Here is a 24,141-nt window from a genome sequence, read left to right as displayed (position 1 = left end):
AGTTGTTAAAACCAAAACTATCTTCAGACATTGCTGATTGGTCCTAGGGAATCATGGCTCTAGATGAAAAAAAAAAAAAAAAGTTTTAATCTACAACTTAAGTGAATTGTATTTAGAAAAGTATGTTAGTAATAAAGAATTACTTTGAATATTTGTGAAATAATAAAATAAATAATTGTTAATAAAACTCTACTTCCCCTAACCTATTTCTTTCTGAAAAGTCATTTCTAGTAAACCTTCTATGATTGGATATATGTGGTTGGGGAAGACCTGCATAGATTCATAAATTCTGGAGATGCAGGTGGATAGATAGTATATGCATAGATACTTAAAAATTTTGTGTAAAGCCTCAGATCCACACTTGTACACTGGCTTGGAATATATTAATCAGTGTGCATTAATTTACTCTCTCAATTCCTATAAGATAGTGTGGTTTTTTTTTTTTTGGTTTTAAATTTTTTTAAGTCAAAGACTTGTTAAAATTGGAAAAAATCCTGATCAATTTATTATGTTGGTATGTATTTTATCAGGCCCTGTAACTGTGTTTAAACTTTTAATTTTCCTCTGTGAAGTTTGCCAGAGAGTGTATTTCCTGCATAGACATTTTTAACTCAGTGAGCAGAAGCCTGAGTAATTGAATTTTTACAGGATCTTTGATTAGGCATCTTGATTTTTGAATAGAACTTGGATCTTGTAATCAGGAGCTTTGAATTTTAATCCTGTTTCTTTTACTGTATTGATTTTACTGAAGTTCTTTACTCTAATTTTGACTTCATTGTCTATAAGCGTAAAATGAATAGTAACTGACTTCTGGTATTTTTGTGCTTTTGAGAGGAGGATGTGAATTGAGATATTTTATTTATTTTTTTTTAAAAAGATTTTATTTATTTATTTGAGAGAGAACATGCCATCCAGAGAGAGAGCATGAGCGGGGATAGGGCCTGAGGGAGAGGGAGAAGCAGACTTTCTACTGAGCAGAGAGCCGGACATGAGACTTGATCCTAAGACCTCAGGACCATGACCTGAGCCAAAGGCAGACATGTATATAACTGACTGAGCCAACCAGACACCCTGAATTGAGATATTTTAAAATAATATATTAAAGATAATGCTTGATTTTGCTTGGTTAAATTTTATTCTTGTTTTTATAGTATTTTTTGTTACTATTATGGAAAATCAATATATATTTTTGCATTCTTCTCCCCTGCTCTGCTTCACCACTATATTCTTTGAGGCTTAATTATAAAATTAAGTTGTGACTTTAAACCACAGTGGCCTGGCCTGTAACTTTATAAATTATTATAAACATGCCCTGAGGCTTGTGTTTTAATTTAATCAGGTAACCTAAATATTTAATTGCAAGTAAGAGGAAAGCTTAGACTAGTGTGTGGGATCTTTGAGAACCTCAGTTCTATGTTTATTCACATAACTTTCTCCTTTTTCATGTTTGGTACACATTTCTAGTTTACTAAAGAGGAACCAGAGAGAGCGAATAGGCAAAAACTCTGAGTCCTACTATGGACAGATTTCATCACTTTTTGAAATCCTCGCCCTGTTTACTAAAGAAGAGTAATCATTCAGCTGTCTTCACCTTTTTTTTTATTAGTTACTTGAGGCTGAAATAGAAAGATTGTTTAGATAGAGGGAAAGAGTTTTCATAGACTATAAAAGTGGGGTTTATTTTACTTTCTGACTGAGCAACATTAGATGAAAAGAACAAGAGCTGGCCAGGTGTTATTCCCCAAGAGTTGGCGGTTCTTCGGAGTCTTGTTAGTGCTATACATCCAACGCAGATATGCTGCTAAGGGAGCTGCTAAATTAAGTGGTCCAGATGAAAAAGTAAATGCTGATTATATTTCTCTTTCTGCTGTAGTCCCTTGCTTGCCCTGTTCAGAGGCATAGTTGGTCATGCTTTGAAAAATGTTTTATGAGGTTTTCTGGTTATTTATACTATCATAGAATTTTAAAGGTTGGATGCACCTTAGATATTGTGTCATTTGACTTCCCCTTAGTGAGGCCCAGAGATGAAATGATTTGCCCAAGGCATATCACAGCATACTGTTAATGCCATGGAAACTATAATCTTCTGTCCCTGTGTGAATTATAGAAATATTTATATTATTAATCTTTTAATCTCTCATGTATTTAATTTTTAAAGGTTCTTAAGGCATAAGAAAGCAACATTTTGGAAATATTTTTAAACTAGAAAAATAAATATATACACACACATACATACACACATGTGCACATAGATATACACACACACCTTTTTAAAAATTTAGTAGGTTCTGTCAGGCTAAATGGATTGATATTTCATGAAATGAAGGTCACTAAATATATTTTTAGGGAACTAATAATAGTATGTATGTATGTATGTATGTATTTATTTATTTATTTATTTATTTATGATAGACACAGAGAGAGAGAGAGAGAGAGAGGCAGAGACACAGGCAGAGGGAGAAGCAGGCTCCATGCCGGGAGCCTGATGCGGGACTCGATCCCGGGACTCCAGGATTGCGCCCTGGGCTAAAGGCAGGCACCAAACCGCTGAGCCACCCAGGGATCACCGGAACTAGTAATAGTTTTTTAAAAAATTTTTTATTTATTTTTATTTTAAAATTATTTTTTTATTATTTTATTATTTATTTTTTTTTTTATTTTTTTATTTTTTTATTTTTTATTTTAATTTTTTAGAGTAATAGTCTTAAGTCTAATGTAGGATGCCTCTTACTTGAGATTTTACATACAACGTTTTTTCCCCCAATGTTATATACTACCACTAGACAAAATACTAAGTTGAGAACATTTAGGGAAAATAAAAAAGAAGGACAGAATTAAATGGGATATCTTTGAACCAGGCCTGAATTCATTATCATGTGATTTTAGAGGGTACCTCTTGGAACCTTACTGTTGTGGAAAAAAGCACAGCAAGAGACTTGATGTGTCTCAGTGCCAGCTCTGCCATCCCGTGTAGTTATGGGCAAATTATTCTACCTCTTTGATCTCATTTTCCTCATCTGAAATGAGGGAAATAATATCTATTTGATAGAATTGTTATTTGATGTAAATAAGGTAATTTATGTGGATCATTTATCAAAATTTCTGATACATAGTTTACATTTTAAAAATGGTCATTGATATGGATACTAATAGCACATAATGTGGGTCTCTAGTTCCAGCTTAATTTGGCATTAGCAATTATGAAATGTTAAATTAGGATTTGATTTATCCTCAAGCTGTTGCACTAGACCACTGGGTACTTTAGTTCATTCTTCTAGGGCGGGGATAGTGGCATTCTTGCTTACTCTCTTGCATCTTTAGCTTTTAAGACATTATAAGCTCTTAATAAATTGTGTAGCATCTGGGCAGTTTGTGCCTAACTGCTTTTTAGATAACTGGTTTACTATGATTTTTAGATGATCTGGAATAGTAGTTCCTAACCGGGGGAGGTCACTGTCCACTCCCATTTCCCTTCATTTGAAAATTCTTGCGGTATAATGAAAAATATTTTTGAAAAACTGATAACTCTTAAAGGATTCATTTCTCCCATTTATTCTGTTGATCCTCTTTTGAATTTTTTTTTTTCCTCTTATATCCCAACTTAACGGATGAAATTATTTCTTTTTTTTTTTAATGAAATTATTTCTTAAGTATTTCTTCTTCTCTGGAGTGAAGTGCTAAGTTGAGAGTACTGCAGGTAGAGAGAAATGCCAAGGGCTGCTTAGAGTCTTAAATATTTCAAATTCAGTGATTCTCATTATTGACGATTTTTCATCCTCAACATTATGAGGTGTATTATCCTTATTTTTCAGGTGAGAAGTTGGGGCCCATAGGTTAAGTAACTTGTCCAAGGGTTGACAAATGGAAGGTGACAGTAAGGATTTGAACCTAGGGAGCACAGTCCTAGAGTTTGAGCTTTTAACCACTGGTGGTAAAGGCCTGATTGCCAAAGGTGGGGAAAAGGCTGGGGAAGTGACGGGTCCTTTCATTTAGCCTAAAGATTTTTTGCTTAAGTTTATTTCCCCTCCCTGTTTTCAGCTCTCCCTGCTTCTCCTAATTCTGCAGCTTCTATGGTGGAGTTCTATAGGAGAAGGTGCCTCTGGTCTAGTGGAGGAGGGAATTGAGGTTATTCATCTAGCTTTGTGGGGGGTAGAGAAGGGAACTTGGACATCCAAGCCGTCCATAAACTTTTTTTTTTTTTTAAGATTTATTTATTTATTTATTCAGAGAGAGAGAGACAGAGACACAGGCAGGGGGAGAAGTAGGCTCCATGCAGGGAGCCCGACGTGGGACTCGGTCCGGGGCCTCCAGGATCACACCCTGGGCTGCAGGCAGCGCTAAACCGCTGTGCCACCGGGGCTGCCCGCATAAACGTATTTTTTTTTACACAGTTCCCCGATGTGTTCAGCCCTAGATTTGTCCCCTACTTTTTGATGTGTGTGATGCCTTCCTGAGTGACTCAAGTATCTCTTATGTTCTGTGACATCAACCCCCTTCTGTTTTGGTTTCCTCTGCTTTGTTGGTCATTTGCCATCTTTTCTCCATTTTCAATTTTCTAAAAATATGTTGAAACCTTTTCTTACTGTCTTTTTGTCCTTGTGTACTACATCCTTTTTATTCCTTTATTATAGACATTTTAATGGAGTTTCAGGAGGGGAAAGACCACATACTTGTGGTTAATCTGCCTTGTTTAATTGGAAGTCTGGGAACTCAGTGCCATATTTTGTCCTCCTAGTTTCAACCAAAGTGTTTTAGCTGGATCAAATAATTTGAATCTGGTATTGAATCTTCAGTCTGGGTATTTTGAAGTCTTGATGTTTGCAGTTCCTTAAACCTTGTGCTAACTGCAAAGTTGAATAGCATGGCTTTTTAGAAATTCTTATCCAAGCCATTGATAACATTGTTCTACTTCCAGATTGATACCTTTTTTTCCCCAAAAGGATGTATATGTATATAAATATTTTTCTGATTTTGATGTGATGATGTAGGATCAGTGTAAAAAATTTGGAAACTACAGAGAAATGTAAAGAAAATAAAAGTCACCTGGTTGTGATTACTACTAACATTGTCTTCCGTCCTTCTTTCTTTACATTCATCCACATAATTTAGAGTTTTTAAAAATTGGGTTCATGTTATATATGTGATTTCAAAAAATTTATGTAACATATAGTGTTTAGTACTTACTCTTATAATAAGTTATGTATAAATTAGTTTTTACTCTTTTTAAAACATCTTATGAGCCTGTCTTCATATTGTTAATTAAAAAAATTTGTTTATAAAATAAAAAAATATGTTTATATAATATTGTATAACCTGAATATTGTAATTTTCCCCGTTTCCTAATTATAAGATATTCTGATTATTTTCCTTCCTTCCTTTTTTCCTCCCTTCCTTCCTTGCCTTTTTTTCCTATTGAAAATAACATGTTTGGCTATCCTAGCACATATATATTTTAATGTGTCTGAGTCTTTTATTAGTATAAATTTTTGGAAATGGAATTATTGAATCAAAAGATGTAAACCTTTTTAAGGCAGTTTTTGATACATGTTGCCTAGATACATGTTTCTAGTCATCTAAAAAAAGTTGTACAGCTTAAATTGCAGATAGGTTGGTTTATATTGCTTGATTAAAATCACTGTATCAGATTTTCCAGTCCATTTTTTTTCATTCAGCAGTTTTTGAGTGTGTACTGCTTTCCAGCACCATGGTAGGCTCTGGATGTATAAAGTTGAACCAGAAGTTCTGGCTTCAGGGGTCCATGGGTTCTCTGAAATTATACACTTAGTTTTGTGTGGATGTGCATTTTTTGAGGGGCAAAGGAGATGTTACTTTCTTTGGATTCTTAAAGGGATGTATAGCCCAAGGCAACTTAATACTGTCTGTGAATATATTGACCCTTTTAATCCTTAAGACAACTCTTGGAAGGAGATAGCATAGATATTATCTCTGTTTTAAAGCTGAGGGATCAAAAAAAAAAAAAATAAAGCTGAGGGATCTGAGGCTCATAGAGGTTAAATGACTTGCTTTTATTCACATAGCTAATAAATAGTAGAACCCAAACTAAAACTCAGGTTTCTGCCTATTTCTTTATAAATTTTTGTATAGTGACTTTATGAAGAACTGCCAACTACTTTTGAAGTGAAGTAGACCATTTGTGATTTCCAGCTTGGTAATGCTATCAAAAGAGAAGGCTAAAAACGCTAGGCATGGTATGTTCTTAGAGAACTCAAATTATTACCACTATAATTTCACTTGTTTTTTTTTTTCATTGTTTTCACTATCCAGTTATTAGTCTGGAGTATTGTTGTGGATTGGTGAGTTATTGGTAGGTAGTTTCCAGGATCTACTCTCGCTTTCTGGTTGAAAATCAGTATTAACAGTTGTCGTTATATACCTTTGGTTTTGTTTTTTCCCCCCAGGTAATGTATTTACATTGGTGAAATCTTAATTGTATCCTCTTTAGAATTCATAGGTGTGTATTTCATCTGAGAAAGAAAGATACACCCTTTTATAATTTTAAAGCAGTGATTTACGGTGTTTTTTTCAGATCATTTTCCAGTTCTATAGAATGCTGAATAATGAATTGGTATATTCAGGCACATTACATTAGTTACCTTTAGGGCGGCTCACTCCTGAGAGAAGTGCTATTTTAGTTGAACAACCATACTCTTCAATTATTTGTGATGTTTGTATTTGCCCACATGCCTGCAAGAGGAATTTCATTAAAATATGATCAACCAAGGTCCTTTTTACAGCCTGCCATAAAGATAGGTTTTCCCTTTGACCATGTTTCTTTTTTTTTTGTTGAAGATTTTATTTATTCATGAGAGACACAGAGACAGAGACAGAGAGAGAGAGGCAGAGAGAGACACCGGCAGAGGGAGGAGCAGGCTCCACGCAGGGAGCCCGACGTGGGACTCGACCCCGGGTCCCCAGGATCAGGCCCTGGGCTGAAGGCGGCGCTAAACCGCTGAGCCACCCAGGCTGCCCTGACCATGTTTCTTTACTAGATTTTACATCAGTGAAAGATATTCTTCAAGACCTCTTTGTGAATCATTCTGAGATAACTCTGCTGAAGAATTTCATTTGTTTATATTGGCATTTTCTCATACACACACATGCATACATGCATGCATGTCCCCTAATCATACACAGATGCTTGTATATGTGCATACTATAATATACTTTGTGTTTCCCTTTGCCAAATAAATGGGAAATCATGCTCTTAAAATTTGCTAAATTTTTTTATTTGTTTAGTGCCTGTTCTGTGTAGGGTACTGAAATAGGCATAACTGGGGGTAAAAAGGATGTAATCTATATAGACTAGGTCTCAAGGTCTGATGGTCTTTTTGAGGAGCTAAGATACTGGTATGAGGTTATGAGGTTTAAGTGGTATAGACCTAGGTACCATAGGGAGGTATGTAGAGAAAGCCATAGACTTTCAGAGAAAGGGAGAGGCTGTGGGATTTGAGAGGTGTTGAGGGGTGCAGAATCAAGGATTACTCTGTGGAGGAGAGGGTAGTGGAATGGGAAATGTTTTAGGATGGACATTTGTGGTGGACTTTCCAGCATAGGCAGAAAAAGCTCAGAGGCCGAGATGTGTGGGAACTGCAGGTAATTGAATTTGACTTGAGTAAAGGGAGAGAGGATGATGGATGGGCAAGAGAGCTGAACTATAGTACATACTGTGAGGAATCTTAAAAGCTTTGTGCAGGTCAATGCCATATTGTATATCTCAGAATTTCATACATTTAACTACCACACTGTTAATGGTGATTGTCAGTGAATGTCTGATTTTAACGGCAAGAAGTTTGGTGGCTTTGCAGTGTTTTGCTATGAGGTCTCCCATAGCCCTTTGTTGCTACTACCCAAGCCTGGATGTTTCTGTGGTTCTCTTTATCCCATGGTTGCTGTAGTTGCCTGCTGCCCTTTGTGCATTATCACACTCTGTGGAAATCCCATATGGGGACCTCTTGCTACGAGATCTAGCTTCTGTTGGAGGAACCCTTTATAGCCATTACATGGCCTCACTGTCCCTCCCTTCTCTGCTTAGCCTCAGTTTTTGCCATTTTGAAAATCCTAAATTCCTCACTCCCCAAAAGGGCCTTGATAGAAAGGAAATCTCTATGGGAGCCATTGTTGTTGGAGACAAGAAAGCAGTTTTCTTCTATTTTGAGAGTATTTCTCTATCCCTCCTTTATGGGACTTCCGTGTTTTCCTGCCATCTTGAGTGTTGTGGTTTTGGGGTACCCACTCTGAGCTGACTTACAATAAGGGGAAGCTCTTCTCTTTTGTTGAGGATGGGGGAGACATGTTGCTAGTGTCTGGAGTTCTAACTCAGATTGCTATTTCTCCTGGAAACCATAATATTGTAGCTGGCCAATAATTATGGTTCAGCTGCAATTTATGTTTGAGAAGTTTTAATTAACATTTAAGAAATTTAATATTGTTTCTTGGGGGAATTGTATTTCAAATTCTAAAAAACCAATAATACAGTACAGGAGAACTTAAACTTTTTTTGTGCTTTTTTTGTTGTTATAAAGATATCTCTTTATTTTTATTTATTTATTTTTTATTTTATTTTATTTTTTTAAGATTTTATTTATTCACTAATGGGAGACACACAGAGAGAGAGAGAGAGGCAGAGACACAGGCAGAGGGAGAAGCAGGCTCCATGCAGGGAGCCTGACGTGGGACTCGATCCTGGGTCTCCAGGATCAGGCCCTGGGCCAAAGGCGGCGCTAAACCGCTGAGCCACTGGGGCTGCCCTAAAGATATCTCTTTTATTCTAGTTGCCTAAGTAATATTCAAAAACAATTTAATAATTTCAGTGGACATCTAGAGTGTTTGTAGGTTTTTTGGGTTTTGTTTTATTTGGAAACCAATGACCATAAGCACTTTTTCCCCCAGTTTTGTTGAGAAATAATGACATATATATATCACTGTATCAGCTTAAGGCATACAGCAGCATGATGGTTTGATTTCACATATTGTGAAAATTTGTGATTACCACAAATAGGTAGAAAGAAAAGAAGGGGGATGCCTGGGTGGCTCACATGGTTAAACATCTGCCTTCAGCTCAGGTCATGATCCCAGGGTCCTGGGATCTGGCTCCACAATGGGCTCTGCTCCGTGGGGAGCCTTCTCCCTTTCCTCCTCCTCCTCCTTCCCGTCCCCACCCCTTACCTCTCCTCCTCCCCTCTCCCTGCTGCTTTGCCTGCTGGTAATCTCTGTCTCTCATTCTCTGTCAAATAAATAAATAAAACCAAAAAAAAAAAGAAGAAAGAAGGAAGACAAGAAGTTCTTCCTTGTGATGAGAATTCTTAGGATTTACTCTTAAAGACGTTCCTATATATCATGTAGTAGTGTTAGCTATAGTCATCATGTTATACATTGCATCCCTAGTACTTATTTATAAGCACAATTTGAAAGCACATTTTTGAAAGGTTTATATGTCAGAGACCATCTGAACAATATTGTGGTAGCAGTATTTTTGAAAGCAGTCAAGAGTAAAAATGACTCATCTCTAGGGGGCCTTTGGGTAATTTATGAACAGTGACACCTGCTAGATAGAGGTTTGTATTTTAATCTTCCTAATTATGAATAGTCACTGGGATTCCTCAGAGAATCTCTGGCCTCTAGTGACTTGTATTTTCCAAGAATGTTAAAATGAATGTTTATCTCAGAGGTCTTTTAGCTAGAAGTTGCTCTCTTGAGGATCATATTTTTAAGTTTTGTATATGTTCAATGAAAACTTTCTTACGTGTTTTAAGCTTTTTTAATTTTTGTTTTTTAAACCAAATTATTCATTTAAAGATTATTTTGTAAATGTTCTTAATAATTTTCTTTACAAAAAGGATAATTTCTTCGTGTAATGTGATAATCATTGAAAATGATAGTTAAATTCTTTTATTTTGAATAAAATCTTAAAACATACATAAAAAAGGAAAGAATTATATACTGAACTCTCATATACTTATCACCCAGATTCAACTATTATGAATACAGACTTTAACTTCAGGAAATGTTGGCTTTTTCTTTTATTATTTTTCCTATAACTATTTTATAAACCAGTGTGCTAATTTGCCATTTTTATCTTATGCAGAGGATGTGATGCCAGCCACTTACTGTGAAATTGACTTAGATAAAGAGAAGAGAGATGCATTTGTGTATGCTATCAAAAATCACTACTGGTACCAGATGTACATAGATGACTTACCAATATGGGGTAGGTATTGTATGTTATATTTAAAGTTTGGGAATATTTGCATAATAAGCATGACTTATGTAATGACTTTTAAGGTGATTGATTGTACACTGAATCGGTTAGTATGTTTTCCACAGAATGATTTTAATACCAATTTTATGGTCCCCTGTTACTTGAAGCAGTTTTAACGTTGCAAACCTTATATGAAACTCCCTAAAATATAACTTTTATATAGTATAACTTCAGATTCAAAGAATTAAAAGGTATTTTGAATAATTTGGAATATCCTCCCTGTCCCCATTTTTCTCATTCTTATTTTGGGTTATTCTATCAAATACAATCAAAGGAACTAAATAGGATTTTGGTGTTTTATTTTGGCTTTCTTTCATGTGGAACTCATAGTATGGTTTTTAGATAACACAGCCTCTTGAAATACTTGTTTCACTTGTTCCTATGTTATTTTCCAAAACAGCATATGTTTTTGTTTTTTTTTTTTTACAGCATATGTTTAAAAAAATTTTTTTAAGATTTTTATTTTTAAATAATTTCTACATCCAGCAAGGGGTCAGACTTAACAACCCCAGCATCTAGAGTCATGTGCTCTACTGACTGAGTCATTCAGGCATCCCTAAAATTTTTTAATGTTTTAGCTCTTGTCTCTATTAATGGAGAAGAGCTATGGCATAGCCAATACAAACCTATGCAGAATCCAAATTTGGGGCGCCTGGGTGGTTCAGTGGTTGAGTATCTGCCTTTGGCCCAGGGCATGATCCTGGAGTTCCAGGATCAAGTCCCACATCAGGCTTCCTGCATGGAGCCTGCTTCTCCCTCTGTTTATGTCTCTGCCTCTCTCTGTGCCTCTCATGAATAAATAAATAAAATCTTTATTTAAAAAATTTTTTTAATATAAACAGAATCTTAAAAAAAATCCAAACTTTGTGTGGACTTGATTAAATTATTTTAGTTGTTTTTTTTAAAGGATATATTTACATGTAGCTTGCAGGAGCACAATATTACATAAAGGAATTCACATCTATATACTGTTGAAGTGAGTTAGTGTATAGCACATCAGTATAAAATAAGTGAATATTCTAAAGGGAGGGAAGAAACCTGAGTAGTTGTGTATTTATTGCAACTGGCAGGGCATTTGGGACCACAGCTGCTCTTTGTCCTTTTGTATCTCATATGGGTAACAGCTTGCAAGGCACAGAGCTCTGCCAGATGTGTACTAATGACTGGGTAGGGAGAGTCCCATAGCTGGTTTGGCTGCATGAAGATGGTGAACTTGTTAAGAATCTGATTAAATTATTTTAAATGCAAAGCACAGCCAACTATCATTGCCAGCATGTTTGATCATATTATTCTCTTAGTTTTTTTTTTTCCCCCCCTCCCTTTGGACACCTGTTCTTATATATAATGAATATTCTAATTCTTAAAATTGTTAGCAGACTACTATATTTGTGAGCAGCAAACCGAAATACTGAACATATCAGACCAGAGTTTAATGTAGTACTAAGATGAAATTTTTAAGAAAGTCAATCTCAAGATATAATTGTATGCATCACTGCTACTCTGTTGCATGTTAATTAGGTGTAAATAGTAGGCATTTCATATAAATGACTATAATTAGTATTACATTAACACAGACATTTTTGTGATCAGCTCTGAGGGTAACAAGAAGATGTGCTGAATATTCACTCAAGATTTCTGAACCTGTAGTTCAGGAGAACCCATTAGTTAAGGTTTCTTCTTTTTTTGGTGAGAAAGCAGGTTTCTCTCATGTTCTTTTCCATTGCTTTTGGGTTTCTTGTCTGGAACCTTATTAGTCTTTTTTCAGTCATTTCTGTGGGTCAACATGGCAACTGTGCTTTCCTGCCCTAAAATAAATCTTTTATAGCCGGAGGATTCTAGGGTCTACCATGTTTAGGACAGTACATTTGGATGTCCAAGAATGTCTGAACTATGGGAATTCTCGTCAGAAAAAAATTCTTATTTGACGTTTTTTGAGGTAAATGTTTCCGTATCTTTTAAAAGCCCATTAGAAAATAGCTTATTTGGTGTAATTGTGTCTTTACCCCCAGAATTTTCATTGTAGATAGGTAAATAAACCTTGATGAAATTAGTTATCAGAAGAATTTCATTATCTCTCTGCAATCCCAAACACAATGAAACTGTATTCCTTGAATTTGTTATCAGTTTGAGAGAACTTTGGTTAATAAGCAAATAATCCTTAATAAGAAATGATCTTTTTTTTTCCTCCAATACTTTAATGAGATGCATTGACCATAGAGGGAAGGCCCTAAAAAGTCACTTTTAGTATAAAGGCTCTTGGGAAGTGTATAGGTTTGGGTAGGGAGCATCAGATAAGTAGCTGTCAGTATGAGGGCATAAGAGTAGATCCTCAGGTACCACCTGTTGTCCTGACACTGTTTGGGTCTTCTTTAAATGCCTCAGATTGGGAACAAAATGATCATCTTAGGGTACGTGGGTGGCTCAGTTGATTAAGTGTCTGCCTGTGCTCAGGTTATGATCCCAGGATCCCACCTAAGCCCTGTATTAGACTCCCTGCTCCTCCCTCTCACCAACCCCTCCATGCTCACTCGCTCTCATATGAATAATTAAAAATCTTAAGAAAAAACCCAAAATAAAATGATCATTTTAAACTAGTGCCTCATTAACATTTATTTTCAATATTCCTTTCGTTTTGATGTTTTCCAAAGGATAGGTCCAGTACTTGAATCATAAGGAACAGGCATTTTAAGTTCTGGTACCGGTACACATATGTGCAGCTTGCTTAGGAATGTGTAGATCTTAGGTTATTAGAGAAAGTATTGGACTGGGCCTCTGGAGACTTTGGGTTTTGATTTTAGTTTGACCAGTACTAACTGAATGACTGTGCCAGATGGTGACCATACTTCCCTGAAATTTTCAGGTATTAGGAAGAATACACACATAAGGTGATAATTATTACAATGAAGGTGAAACTCATGAGAAAACATGAACTTTGAGGATCAAATTAGCGATAGATTATGCTGAGCTGTTCATGGTGTGAGCATGGTTTATGTTTGCCAAGTAGTTAAAGAGTCCAGCCTATACTTTTGCTCTTTTCTAACCATGAATAATAATAATAATATTGCTTGTTTATAAATTTATTTATTTTTATTTTTTTGTATATTTTTTTATTGGAGTTAGATTTGCCAACATATAGTGTAACACCCAGTGCTCATCCCGTCAAGTGCCCCCCTCAGTGCCCATCACCCATTCACCCCCTCTCCCCACCCACCTCCCCTTCCACTATCCTTTGTATAAAAACTTTTTAATGGGCTTTTAGCTTCTACCATATTTTGAACATGAAGTGATATTACCTTGTATAAAGTGTTACTTGTTTTTAGGTATTGTTGGTGAAGCCGATGAAAATGGAGAAGATTACTATCTTTGGACCTATAAAAAACTCGAAATAGGTTTTAATGGAAATCGAATTGTTGATGTTAATCTAACTAGTGAAGGAAAGGTGAAACTCGTTCCCAATACTAAAATCCAGATGTCATATTCAGTAAGTATTTAAAATAATTGTGTATAGGAAGAAGTATTTGTGACCTAATAGCAAAAATTAAGTTTTTTTTTTTTTTATTAAATGAAAATAGGGTGCAACAGAATATTATTAAAACTGTATTTCCTTAATGTAAGTAAACCTCCTAAAAGCAGGGAGATTTGCTTCAGGTCTGTATTAGATACAGTTATGCATTTGCAAGACTTACCATTGGCTACAGCAAAGTTTACCATTATAACTGAGCAATTAGAGCTAAGCCAACCATGTATTTTCATGGTTTCATTTTTAGATTGCAGTATACCTTGTTGCTTCTCTTTCCTTTTTACTGTTGCAGATAGAGATGATGCTGTATTGAAAATTGCTGGATGGGTATAGTTTATTATTACCATGTTTTGCTTTTTATCAGTTGGAATAAGATACTCTTGCAGAGTTAAGAGCTTGTCAGAGCTCTTTGAAACTGTCAAGTTAATTCTGTTCCATTAGGATTAAAAATAGTGGAAAGAAGAAAAATCTGTAGGTAGCCTCTCTCTTTGTCAGTTTTTTCCCTGATAAACAAAATGAGTCCATTGCTAGTAGCCAGTTTTTGAAAGTTTTTTTTTAAGCTTATGCATATATATCTAGTGCAAATGATATTTACTTAACTGAACTTAAAACAAAGTTTGATTATTGTAATAAAACTAATATAATCTAAAGTCAAAGATGGACGGGTTCTTACTCTAATTCGCCTAGGGTAATTCAGTTCTTTCCACAGTTATCAGGTAAGAGTATATGTCAGGAATAGTTAATAGTCCTTGAAAACTGAAATGATTCCTCTAAGTAAATTTGAAAGTTTTGTTAATATACAGAGAGGAAAATTGGTTACATTTTTATCATATGTGTTTCAGCTTCTCAAATTGGCAATAACTTATCACCATTTCTCTAGCTTCTCATTCTAAGTGTGTAAATCTTTCCTAATTTCGCTCAGAGTTTTGTTATCAGCTTATTAATTAGTTTACTGGCCTTTATTTTTAAGTGAAAAAAAATTTTTTTTTTAGGTGAAATGGAAAAAATCAGATGTGAAATTTGAAGATCGATTTGACAAATATCTTGATCCATCCTTTTTTCAACACAGGGTAGGTAAATTGTGTATTTGAAGACATTCATTATCTGCTCAGTCAGTTAAAAAACAACATCTACCATATGCAGGGCACTGTGTGAAGGTTGGGGAGTTAAAAAATTGGGCTAGTGGTGATTTCACATATAAGCCTTAGAGTCCTAGGGTCATAGAAAGTTTTAGAGGAGCAGTCAAAAGCCCCCTTTGTCATGCCAGTGCTTTAAACTGATTTTGAGTGACACGAGGAAAGATAAACAAACCAAAAGGCAGAATATCATTTTTATTATTAATGAGGCTAATATTGAAAAATGTGATGTATCTGTGGACAGGTGGGCTCCTTAATATTGAAACTCAGAATTAGACTGACTTCTTGCACTCAGTGCTGGAGTATTTCAAGCCTCTGTGTATGAGTACTTGCCCTTGGGAAACTTAACGTGTGGAGAAACAGAGCAGAATGTGTACATCCTTTAGCTAGGAAGGGATGAGAATGGAGTGAGATCAGAAACTTACTGGTGGAACACCAAGACTGGGAAGAAATGTCCCCACTCCCCACCAGCAGATACAAGATAGAGCTCAGCAAATACAAGATAGAGCATTGTTGCTGATTTTGTACAGGTGATAGCTTTGTTTTTTCATAGGAAAAAATAGGTGTTATTTTTATGTTTCCCTCCTTCAAGGATGGAGTTGAAAGGACAACAGGGCATAAAGGATGTATATATTCATCTGACTTTCTTCCTGGTCTCTTCTGTCTTTTGATCTTATCTTTTAGACTGGAATTCTGAAGTTTATTGGTAATCTAAGTTTTTGTGGTCTAAAATTTGTATCATTGCTGCCAGACTTCACCAGAACCTGTCACTACTTTTGATCTTCTCTGGGTCATATTACTCTGGAACCAAAATTTCCTCCCCAGCCTCTACTTTCCCTACACTCAGTGTATTCTTTTTAGATGTAGTGTTCACGCAGTCTTTTACATGGTTGAGGGATAGGCACAAATAACTTAGAGAATATTCGAAAATACAAGTGTCAGCTGACACTTCCTAGTGGAACACCTGAGCCTGCCTTGTTTCTCGTGCCATTGGGTATTGATAACTTGGGGAAAGGCTGCTATTTGGCATTTCACTAGTAGAGCAATGTACCATATTTCTCCTTTCAGCTGTTACTAGTTGAGCACCTGCTAGGTGTCAAGCAAAAGTCAAAGATCTGTGCCCTGTTGGAGCTTACCCTTCTGGTAAGGGGAGACATGTAATAGACATAGTAAGTTAAGGGTATGGTGTGTTCAAAGATACATCCAAGAAGAAAAAGCAGTGGAGCAAGAGTGCCACAGGCGAGGCTAATTGCAATTTGAATATGGTGCTCAGGATAAGTCTCTGAGATGGACTTTTGGGTAAAAACTTGAAGGAATTGATGGAAATAAGGAATATGGATATATGGGGGGCGGGGTGAGGAAGAGTATTCCAGTCAGGGGCAACACTTCTGAAAAGCCTGTTTGGTGGGAATGTGTTCACTGTGCTTGAGGAATAGCCAGGAGGCCAGGTGGCTGGTGCAGAATAAGGGGAGGAGGAGTAGATGAAGTCAGAAAGTAGCAGGAGCCAGATCACCCATGGCTGCTGTGGAGACTTTGAATTGCAAAGAAGGGGTATGATAGTGTTTTCATGGGGTAATGACAAATCTGACTTCTGTTTTAAAAGGATCATTCAAGTTATTCTGTTGAAAAGAGGCCATGTGGGGGAAGGGGAGAAGCAGGGAGACAAGAGGGTATTGCAGCAATGCAGTGAGAATTTGAAGATGGCTCAGACCAAGGTGTAGGGGGGCAGCTGGTGAGAAGGTGTCAGATTGTGAGCATATTGTGAAGGAGAGAGCCAGTTGGATATCCTGATGAATGGGAAGATAAAGAAAGATTGACAAGAACTCTATGGTTTTCAGCCTAAGCAACTGTTGGATGAAGCTGCCATTGCTGGGACAGAAAGTGTATTTGGAGGTGTGGAGGGGAAGATTAGAGTACAGTTTGGAACCTGTTGGTTTTGAAGTGTCATAAGACATCTGAATGGAGATACTTAACCATCTAGTTCAGTATATCAGTCTGGGGTTCAGGAGAAAAGTCTGGGCTAGAGATACAGATTTTGCAGCTTTTGGCATATAGATGGTATGTAATTCGATGCAATTACCAAGGAAGAGTATGTAAAAATAGAAGAGGACCAAGGACTGAGACCTGGGGGGCAGTAAGAAAAGATTAGGGGGAGTAGGAGAAACCAGCTTTAAGGTTCTGAGGAGATACCAGTAAGGTAGGGAGGAAATGCTTGTGTGGTATTCTCGAAGCCAAACAAAGAAAGTGTATCACGGAGGAGAGAGCTTAATTGTGGATTGTTGCTGCTGGGTCAGGCAGGTGAAAGTGTTGGATTCATTTGGAGTCATTGATAAACTTAACAAGAGAAGTTTTGGCGTAGTGGTGGGGCAGAGTCTGAACAGAGTTGGCATAAGAGCATGGAGGAGAGGAATCGGAGGCTGCGAGTTTGGCAGCTTAACGGAGAAAGAAATGGTGTATTCAGTAGGAAGAATGGAGTCAGATTTTTATTTTGAGATGTAAGAAAGATGTTTATATGTGGACGGGTTCAACAGCAAGTGCAAAACTGACAGTGTAGCAAAGAGGGAAGAGAAATACTGCAGCATGTTCCTTAAATAGGCAGGTAGGGTCTACTGTATAACAATAGGGTTTATTTCTAATACAGTGATTCTAAAACCAGGTTTAAGAACTTGAGCTGGACATGTTACTCTGTCTCTGCCACCAACCATAACTGTGGTCACATTACTCAGCTCCTTAGCTTCTGTCTCTTCAGTAGTGAAGCAGGGATTGTAATACTGTGCAGTGTTGTGACAGTCCATTTGATAGTGCTCTATAAAGCACTTAGGTCAGTGTTTGACACATAGAGGTGCTTAGTAAGTGGCACCCCTCGGTTGTAAATTTCTCTCCAGGGTTCTAAAATTTGTGATGAGCCTGCAGTGCTGCTTTACGGTTAGCAACACTAGGGGGTGCTCGAGTCAGCAGTTCATAGGATTAGTAACCCCTTTGTGACATCTGGTTCTTTATTATTTTTAAGAAATATTTCCTTTGCTATAATAATTTCAAAATTATAACAGCATTTTGTGATTTTTGGAAATAAAAGGATATTATAAAATGTCAGGTTAATGGTAGTGCATTATAATGGATATGGGTTTAAAGTTTATATCTTAGAAAATAGCAGGGAGCTTTGATAGAAAGTTTTGCATTTTAGGTGGATCTTTCTTCCTACTAAATAGTAACTATGTAAAACTTCTTTTCTCTTCAAAAATTTGATAAATCAACAGAAGTTATGAAACATACATATTTTTTCTCTTGTCCTTTTTTGGGTCATTTCTCAGGGTGGGAACAAAATCAAATCTTTGGAAAAGTCTGTGTTTATAATTATAGACTGCTTTTATGAATCTTGAATGATACTTCAATGGTAGACTTAAATCTTCTATAACCCTTTTGCAAATATTTCAAAATGCATTCATTATTTTCTTTGTAATTTCAGTAGGTATTCAATAAATAAATTATGAAATGAAGGGAAAAAACGATTTTATGAAGATGTAGAGGCAATTGTTTTTCAGGGAGAGCCACAGAGTTTGTCCCTTGCCTGAAGCCTCAGTGTGGGTAACAGCCAGGACTGCGCCTCATCCTAGTAGTGGACATACCTAGCACATTAGCCCAGGTTAAAATCTGTCCTAATTCTACAAGACAGTACATCCTTCATGTATGTAGCTGTAGAAGAAGTATGAAGCTGTAGAAGTTCAGAGCAGGAGTGCATCTGTGAATAATGGAATACATAAATGAGAGGTTTTATGGAGGAGAGAGAAGGTTTTTGATTTGGGCTTTAAATAGTAGATGGAATTTATAGAGGAAGATAGTAGATCCCATGTGAAAGAAATTATGAGAAGGATGCTGGTAGAAATGGGTGTGCTTCCACTGAAGAAGGAAAGCCCTACTGGAATATAGGCAACAGTGGAAAGAAAGGTTGGCTAGATAAGGTGAAGTAGCCATATCACAGAGGGTACAGAATATTAGGGAAAATAGTGAACATGTTTCAGAAAGATTTGTGGGTAACTTTTATATAAGCTAGATAGGAAGGAAGGACAGGGACTGAAAATAAAGAAGGCCGTTAAGGCTGCCTCAGGGTGTGAGGTGATGATGTGGGAGTGGAGGGGATGGGATTGATAGAAACCTATTGAAGGAAAAAAAAAGCTTAGTAATTATTAGATAGGAAGGATTAAGGAGAAGGAAGAGCCAGAGAGAATTCTGAATTTTCAAAGCCAAATGTTAGTACCATTAGCAGCAATTAGAAATCAGGAAAGTGTTATATGTGAGGCAGAAGATGATGAGTTTACTTTAGAGCGGTCTAAGTCTGAAATTCCAGAAAGACATTCAAGTGGAAACAATCATACTTAGCACAAGTGTGAAACATGAATGAGCAAGAGGGCTAGAGATTTGGAGCAGGACAGGGGTTGGGGGTTGAGTGTGTAGAAGATGTTTCATCATCAGTGGAACACTAGTTAGAAGTTCTGAGTCTGAAGAAGTCACCATAGAGCACCAAGATTGGCACTTTTGGAAAAGTTCACACAGGGTTGGAGGGGAAGGCATTGAAGATGAAAGAGAAGCAACAGCCTGTCACAGAGGATGGTGTAGTGGCGGTAGAGGTCAGATATGGCAGGAGAGCAAGGACAGGACGATGGGCAGATAATTGACTGCTGAATCAGTTTAAAAGTTCATTGCAGGCCTTTGAGAGAAAATGTGTGGGGCAAAGTGAGATTGTATCATTTTTAGGAGTAAGTAGGGGAAGAAGTAGAAGGTATTGTTTCCTCATTTGAAAAGTATTGGCATTGAAAGGAGGGAGATAAGAAGAAAATAGGAAGAATAAGGGGATAAAAGATCATGCAAACACTTTAAAAGATATTAATAAAAATGACTTATAAGTTTTTTTTAGCATTTTACCATGAGCTAGGCACTAAGCCATATGCTTTACATTTATTACCTTATTTGAGCTATATAACTACCCCAGGGAGCAGATAGTGTTGTAGATGGGGCCTTTTGTTGATAGCTGATGCCGAAGAAAGGTACAAATTTAGGGGTGCAGAGTGAGAGGGGGAAAGCACCTCAAGGAATGGAATGAAAGAGATGTAGACCCTAGTTGAAAGATTGATTTAAAAGGGGAACAACTAGGATGCCTGGGTGGCTCATTGGTTGAGCGTCTGCCTTCGGCTCAGATCATGATTCCGGGGTCCCAGCGTTGAGTCCCGCATCAGGCTCCCTGCAGTGAGTCTGCTTCTGCCTCTGCCTATGTCTCTGCCTCTCTTTCTTTGTCTCTCATGAATAAATAAATAAAATCTTAAAAAAAAAAAAAAGAGGGGAATAACTTCTAGGAGATTGACAGAAAGAATGAAAGGCTAGGAAGAAAATGCAGAAAAATAAATGAAATTGGGGCCTTGGTTAGAGAAGAGAAATTTTGGAACTACCCTTCAGGAACGTTTGGGAATTAAAATATAAAGAAATTTGAAGTCCGATGCACTGAGTTCTGCCCTCAGAGATACAGTGTGCTTACTTTGTGATTATAAATCAGAATCTGGACATAATTCTGTGACATATGTGTGAGTGAAATCAAAGTCAAAAGCCTTGGGAACATTGGGACACAGTGGGGTACCTCATTGTTCTTTGTACCATAGATAACTCATTTAGAAGGGAGTGAATAAGGATGTTGGCAGGATGGAGAGGATGAACTGGAAGCAAGTGAAGCATATCATTTCAGAGGGTAGCCTACATCCATGACAGTCAACCATGATGGTTCAGTCTTTTGTATTTTAAGGAGGATTTCAGGTTGTTGCTCAGTTAGAGGGAAGGGAACTAACATTTATTGAATATTTGCTGCTCTGTGCCAGACATGGTATCATACTTTTTATACATGTTCTTAAGTCATACAGATCAGGATAGTATTATTACCTTCCTTTTTGTTATAAGAAAGCTGGGGTCGCATAGCTAGAATTTGATAGATTTTGGGTTAAAACCCAGGCGTGTTTGACTCCAGATCCCGTGTTTTTTCTGTGTAATGCCAAAGCTGTACTTTTTATTTGTACAATAAAATTGATTATGAAAATCTACATATACAGTATCATGTTTTTAATGTGTCTGAAGTTTACCGTGAAGAAAGCCAGTCTCTTTGCATAGTGAATACTCACCCCAGTGTGTCTCAAGTTTGGATTTTTATGTAAAAGTTTTAAGAAAACTTTTTTTTTTTTGCACTACCATGCTGTTGTCATCATGAAACCTGTGAATTTTGTGACTGATACTTAATATTGGTAATATTTTATTTTCTGTTATTTTAGATTCATTGGTTTTCAATTTTCAATTCTTTCATGATGGTTATCTTCTTGGTGGGCTTGGTTTCAATGATCTTAATGAGAACTCTAAGAAAAGATTATGCCCGGTACAGTAAAGAAGAAGAAATGGATGATATGGTAAGCAAACATTTTATGTTTATAAGAATGATTTAACTCGGTGTTATTTTGAATGTTGGAATGTAGGTCACATGAGTTTCAGAATTCAGAATTTTATGGTTTTAGAAAGGTGTAAAAGTCCCTGAGGGGTCTCTACTCAAATATATTAATGTTTTTACCTGCTGTGATTACATGCCCCATAATCTAATACATTAGTGTTTTTACATGCTCTGATTACCTGCTCCATAATCAGGTGTATTAATGTTTTTTTCAGCAAAACATATGAATGTTCACCTTAAATGAGATAAACAGTACAAATAGCCTCTTCTTCACGCTTAAGTTTTGCCACCAAATAAGAATGTGTCAGACTTCCAAAACAAACTTTCAGTTTTCAGAGCTTTTGATTCTAGATCTTCAGCAACGAAGTTCTAGACCTGTATTGACATTTTTCTAATACTGTTAAATACTGCATAAAAAAAGGTTTAATTTAGTTTAGTTGGTTCAGAGGGGACGTTTGTTTTCTAAATTCTTTTACTGTATTAAGCAACAATGTTGTTAATGAGCAAAAGTGTGTTCTATAGAATATTAATGGCTATTCTCTATAGATATACTCCATCATTAAGTAAGTTTGGAAAAGAGTTAAACAGATTAAAATTTAATATGCTAATGTGCATTGTGAAGTATCACAGATTAGATAAAATATTTGGTGCTTCTCAAACACATCTGACCAGGATCACCCCCAACCCCTAAAAAGCCAGATTATCTTAAGGGACTGATATTTCTTAAGAACTACTGTTTTAGATACTTGTTACTCAGGTTGAAAAGGAAAAATTGCATCCTTTTTAAAAATTGGTATAGACAGTTAAATAATATTTAATAAATAGCATTTAACCATTTGATATTTTCCTTATATATTTTCTTATATTCTAAGCTGTAAAGGACATTTCTGCATTTTAAGGCATCTAGGACTGGTTTTGATCTTTTTTCTCTCTTGTTCCTCACCCGGCCCCTCATTATCTATGCGCCACAGGTGTGATGTAAATGGCAAGAATAGCAATGTTCAGAGAGTCAGTGTGCTCTTCTCTCATTTTGACCATTTCTTTTATTTTTCCATTCGTTGGTATTCTCAGCATTAACTGGGAGCCACCTTCCTGAACCTTAGTAAATGCCGTTTATATTGTAACTTTAGCATTATAAATATTTTTAAAGGTTTTATTTATTCATGAGAGACACAGAGAGAGAGGCAGGGACAAAGGCAGAGGGAGAAGTAGGCTCCCTGCGGGAGCCCAGTGCAGAACTCGATCCCAGGATCCTGGGATCATGACCTGAGCCAAAGGCAGATGCTCAACCACTGAGCCATTCAGGCATCCCTAACATTATAAATTATTAAGGTAGTGATTATTTTAAATTTGAAATGTCTTCTAGATATTTTGAACCCCTTTTAAGTAGCTACAAGTTTGGAGGGAGAGAACTTGCAACTGGAATTGTAATTTTTCACCTACTTTATGTATTTTAATTTCATTCCGTATGATTTTCTTTTCTCTCTAATTATATGTATATAGGATAGAGACCTAGGAGATGAGTATGGATGGAAGCAGGTGCATGGAGATGTATTTAGACCATCAAGTCACCCACTGATATTTTCTTCTCTCATTGGTTCTGGATGTCAGATATTTGCTGTGTCTCTTATAGTTATTATTGTGGCAATGATAGAAGATTTATATACAGAGTAAGTACATGTATTTAACTTTGTTTTTACTTGTTCTTAAACATTTTAAGTCAATCATAATTCAATTTGCTTATTTCACTTGCCTTAGAATTTAAATAACATAAATGTTATTATTGCAGGTAAATTAAATAATGGACAGTAATCCTTAGCTAGAAGTATATTTTTCTGTTACATGCTAAAACTTACTAGCCTTACTGAACATTTTGGTTGGCTACAAAGTTTATGTTCCATTAGAGGTATGAGCAGAGTTACTTACTTATAAGTGCTGTTTGACAAAATGAATAGGAATTTTTGAAAGTTGAAGATCCAGTTACATCTTTATAATTTGCTCTGCTATGGAAATGAAAATAGAGATAATAAAAATACGTAGTGAGAAAATGAAAAACCCTGTACATGACATTTTTAAGACCCGCTCCATAGTCGGAATGATTATAAAACATAAAAGGCAAGTAATGTAACACATGAACATTATTTTGTGTTGGTGATGACCATAGCAATCAGTAAAGAAAAAATATTTAGAGAATCAGTATCAGTGTGGATGCCTGTGAGTGAGATATTAACTCCTGAGAAGGCATAGTATGAGAGAAGCTGTAGGTAAGTCTGGAAAAATACTGCTGCTCTGTAACTTTGGGCGGACAGTGATGAGTTGATAAATATAAGCAACTCCTTAAATGTCTGTCACCTCGAGTTTCAGAGAAATGAACCAGGAGGCCAGTTCCCTATGTTAGCAGATCTTTCAGTGTAGTTGAAGATGGTGTGTTTTGGGTGGGAAATGTCCATAGAATATTTATGAACAAACAGATGAAGGGTATATCTGATTTTTAAAACTGTGACTGATACTTCATTTAACGTAATGCCTCTGAGAATTGCAAGCTTAAATCCCTGGTAGGCATTTTGGACTCTCAGTCATGTGAGCAATCCTTTTGAACCCTCTCTACTTAGAAGCTTCTGACTGGTAATAGACTGGTGTTAGACTAAAGCAGCCTTTCAGTTTTCAGCACAGGTAGGCATGTGTCAATCTTCACATAACCCAGTTACAGAGAATGATCAGATTTTTTAAT

At 36.3% G+C, this 24,141-nt stretch overlaps 1 protein-coding gene across 2 annotated transcripts in view; it reads left to right on the top strand.

Annotated features, from left to right (window-relative positions):
• Positions 1-24,141, top strand: part of TM9SF3 (transmembrane 9 superfamily member 3) — a 67,734-nt gene that overhangs the window by 10,289 nt on the left and 33,304 nt on the right. For both annotated transcript variants that reach the window (XM_072739657.1, XM_072739658.1), the window contains 5 exons: positions 10,106-10,228; positions 13,600-13,760; positions 14,792-14,869; positions 21,241-21,372; positions 22,914-23,080. In XM_072739657.1, coding sequence (XP_072595758.1) covers positions 10,106-10,228; positions 13,600-13,760; positions 14,792-14,869; positions 21,241-21,372; positions 22,914-23,080 — 661 coding nt within the window. The remainder of the gene's footprint in view (positions 1-10,105; positions 10,229-13,599; positions 13,761-14,791; positions 14,870-21,240; positions 21,373-22,913; positions 23,081-24,141) is intronic.

The sequence above is a fragment of the Vulpes vulpes genome, chromosome 15 (genome assembly GCF_048418805.1).
Source record: "Vulpes vulpes isolate BD-2025 chromosome 15, VulVul3, whole genome shotgun sequence".
Lineage (NCBI taxonomy): Eukaryota > Metazoa > Chordata > Mammalia > Carnivora > Canidae > Vulpes > Vulpes vulpes.
This window is presented reverse-complemented; position numbering and strand designations above follow the sequence as displayed.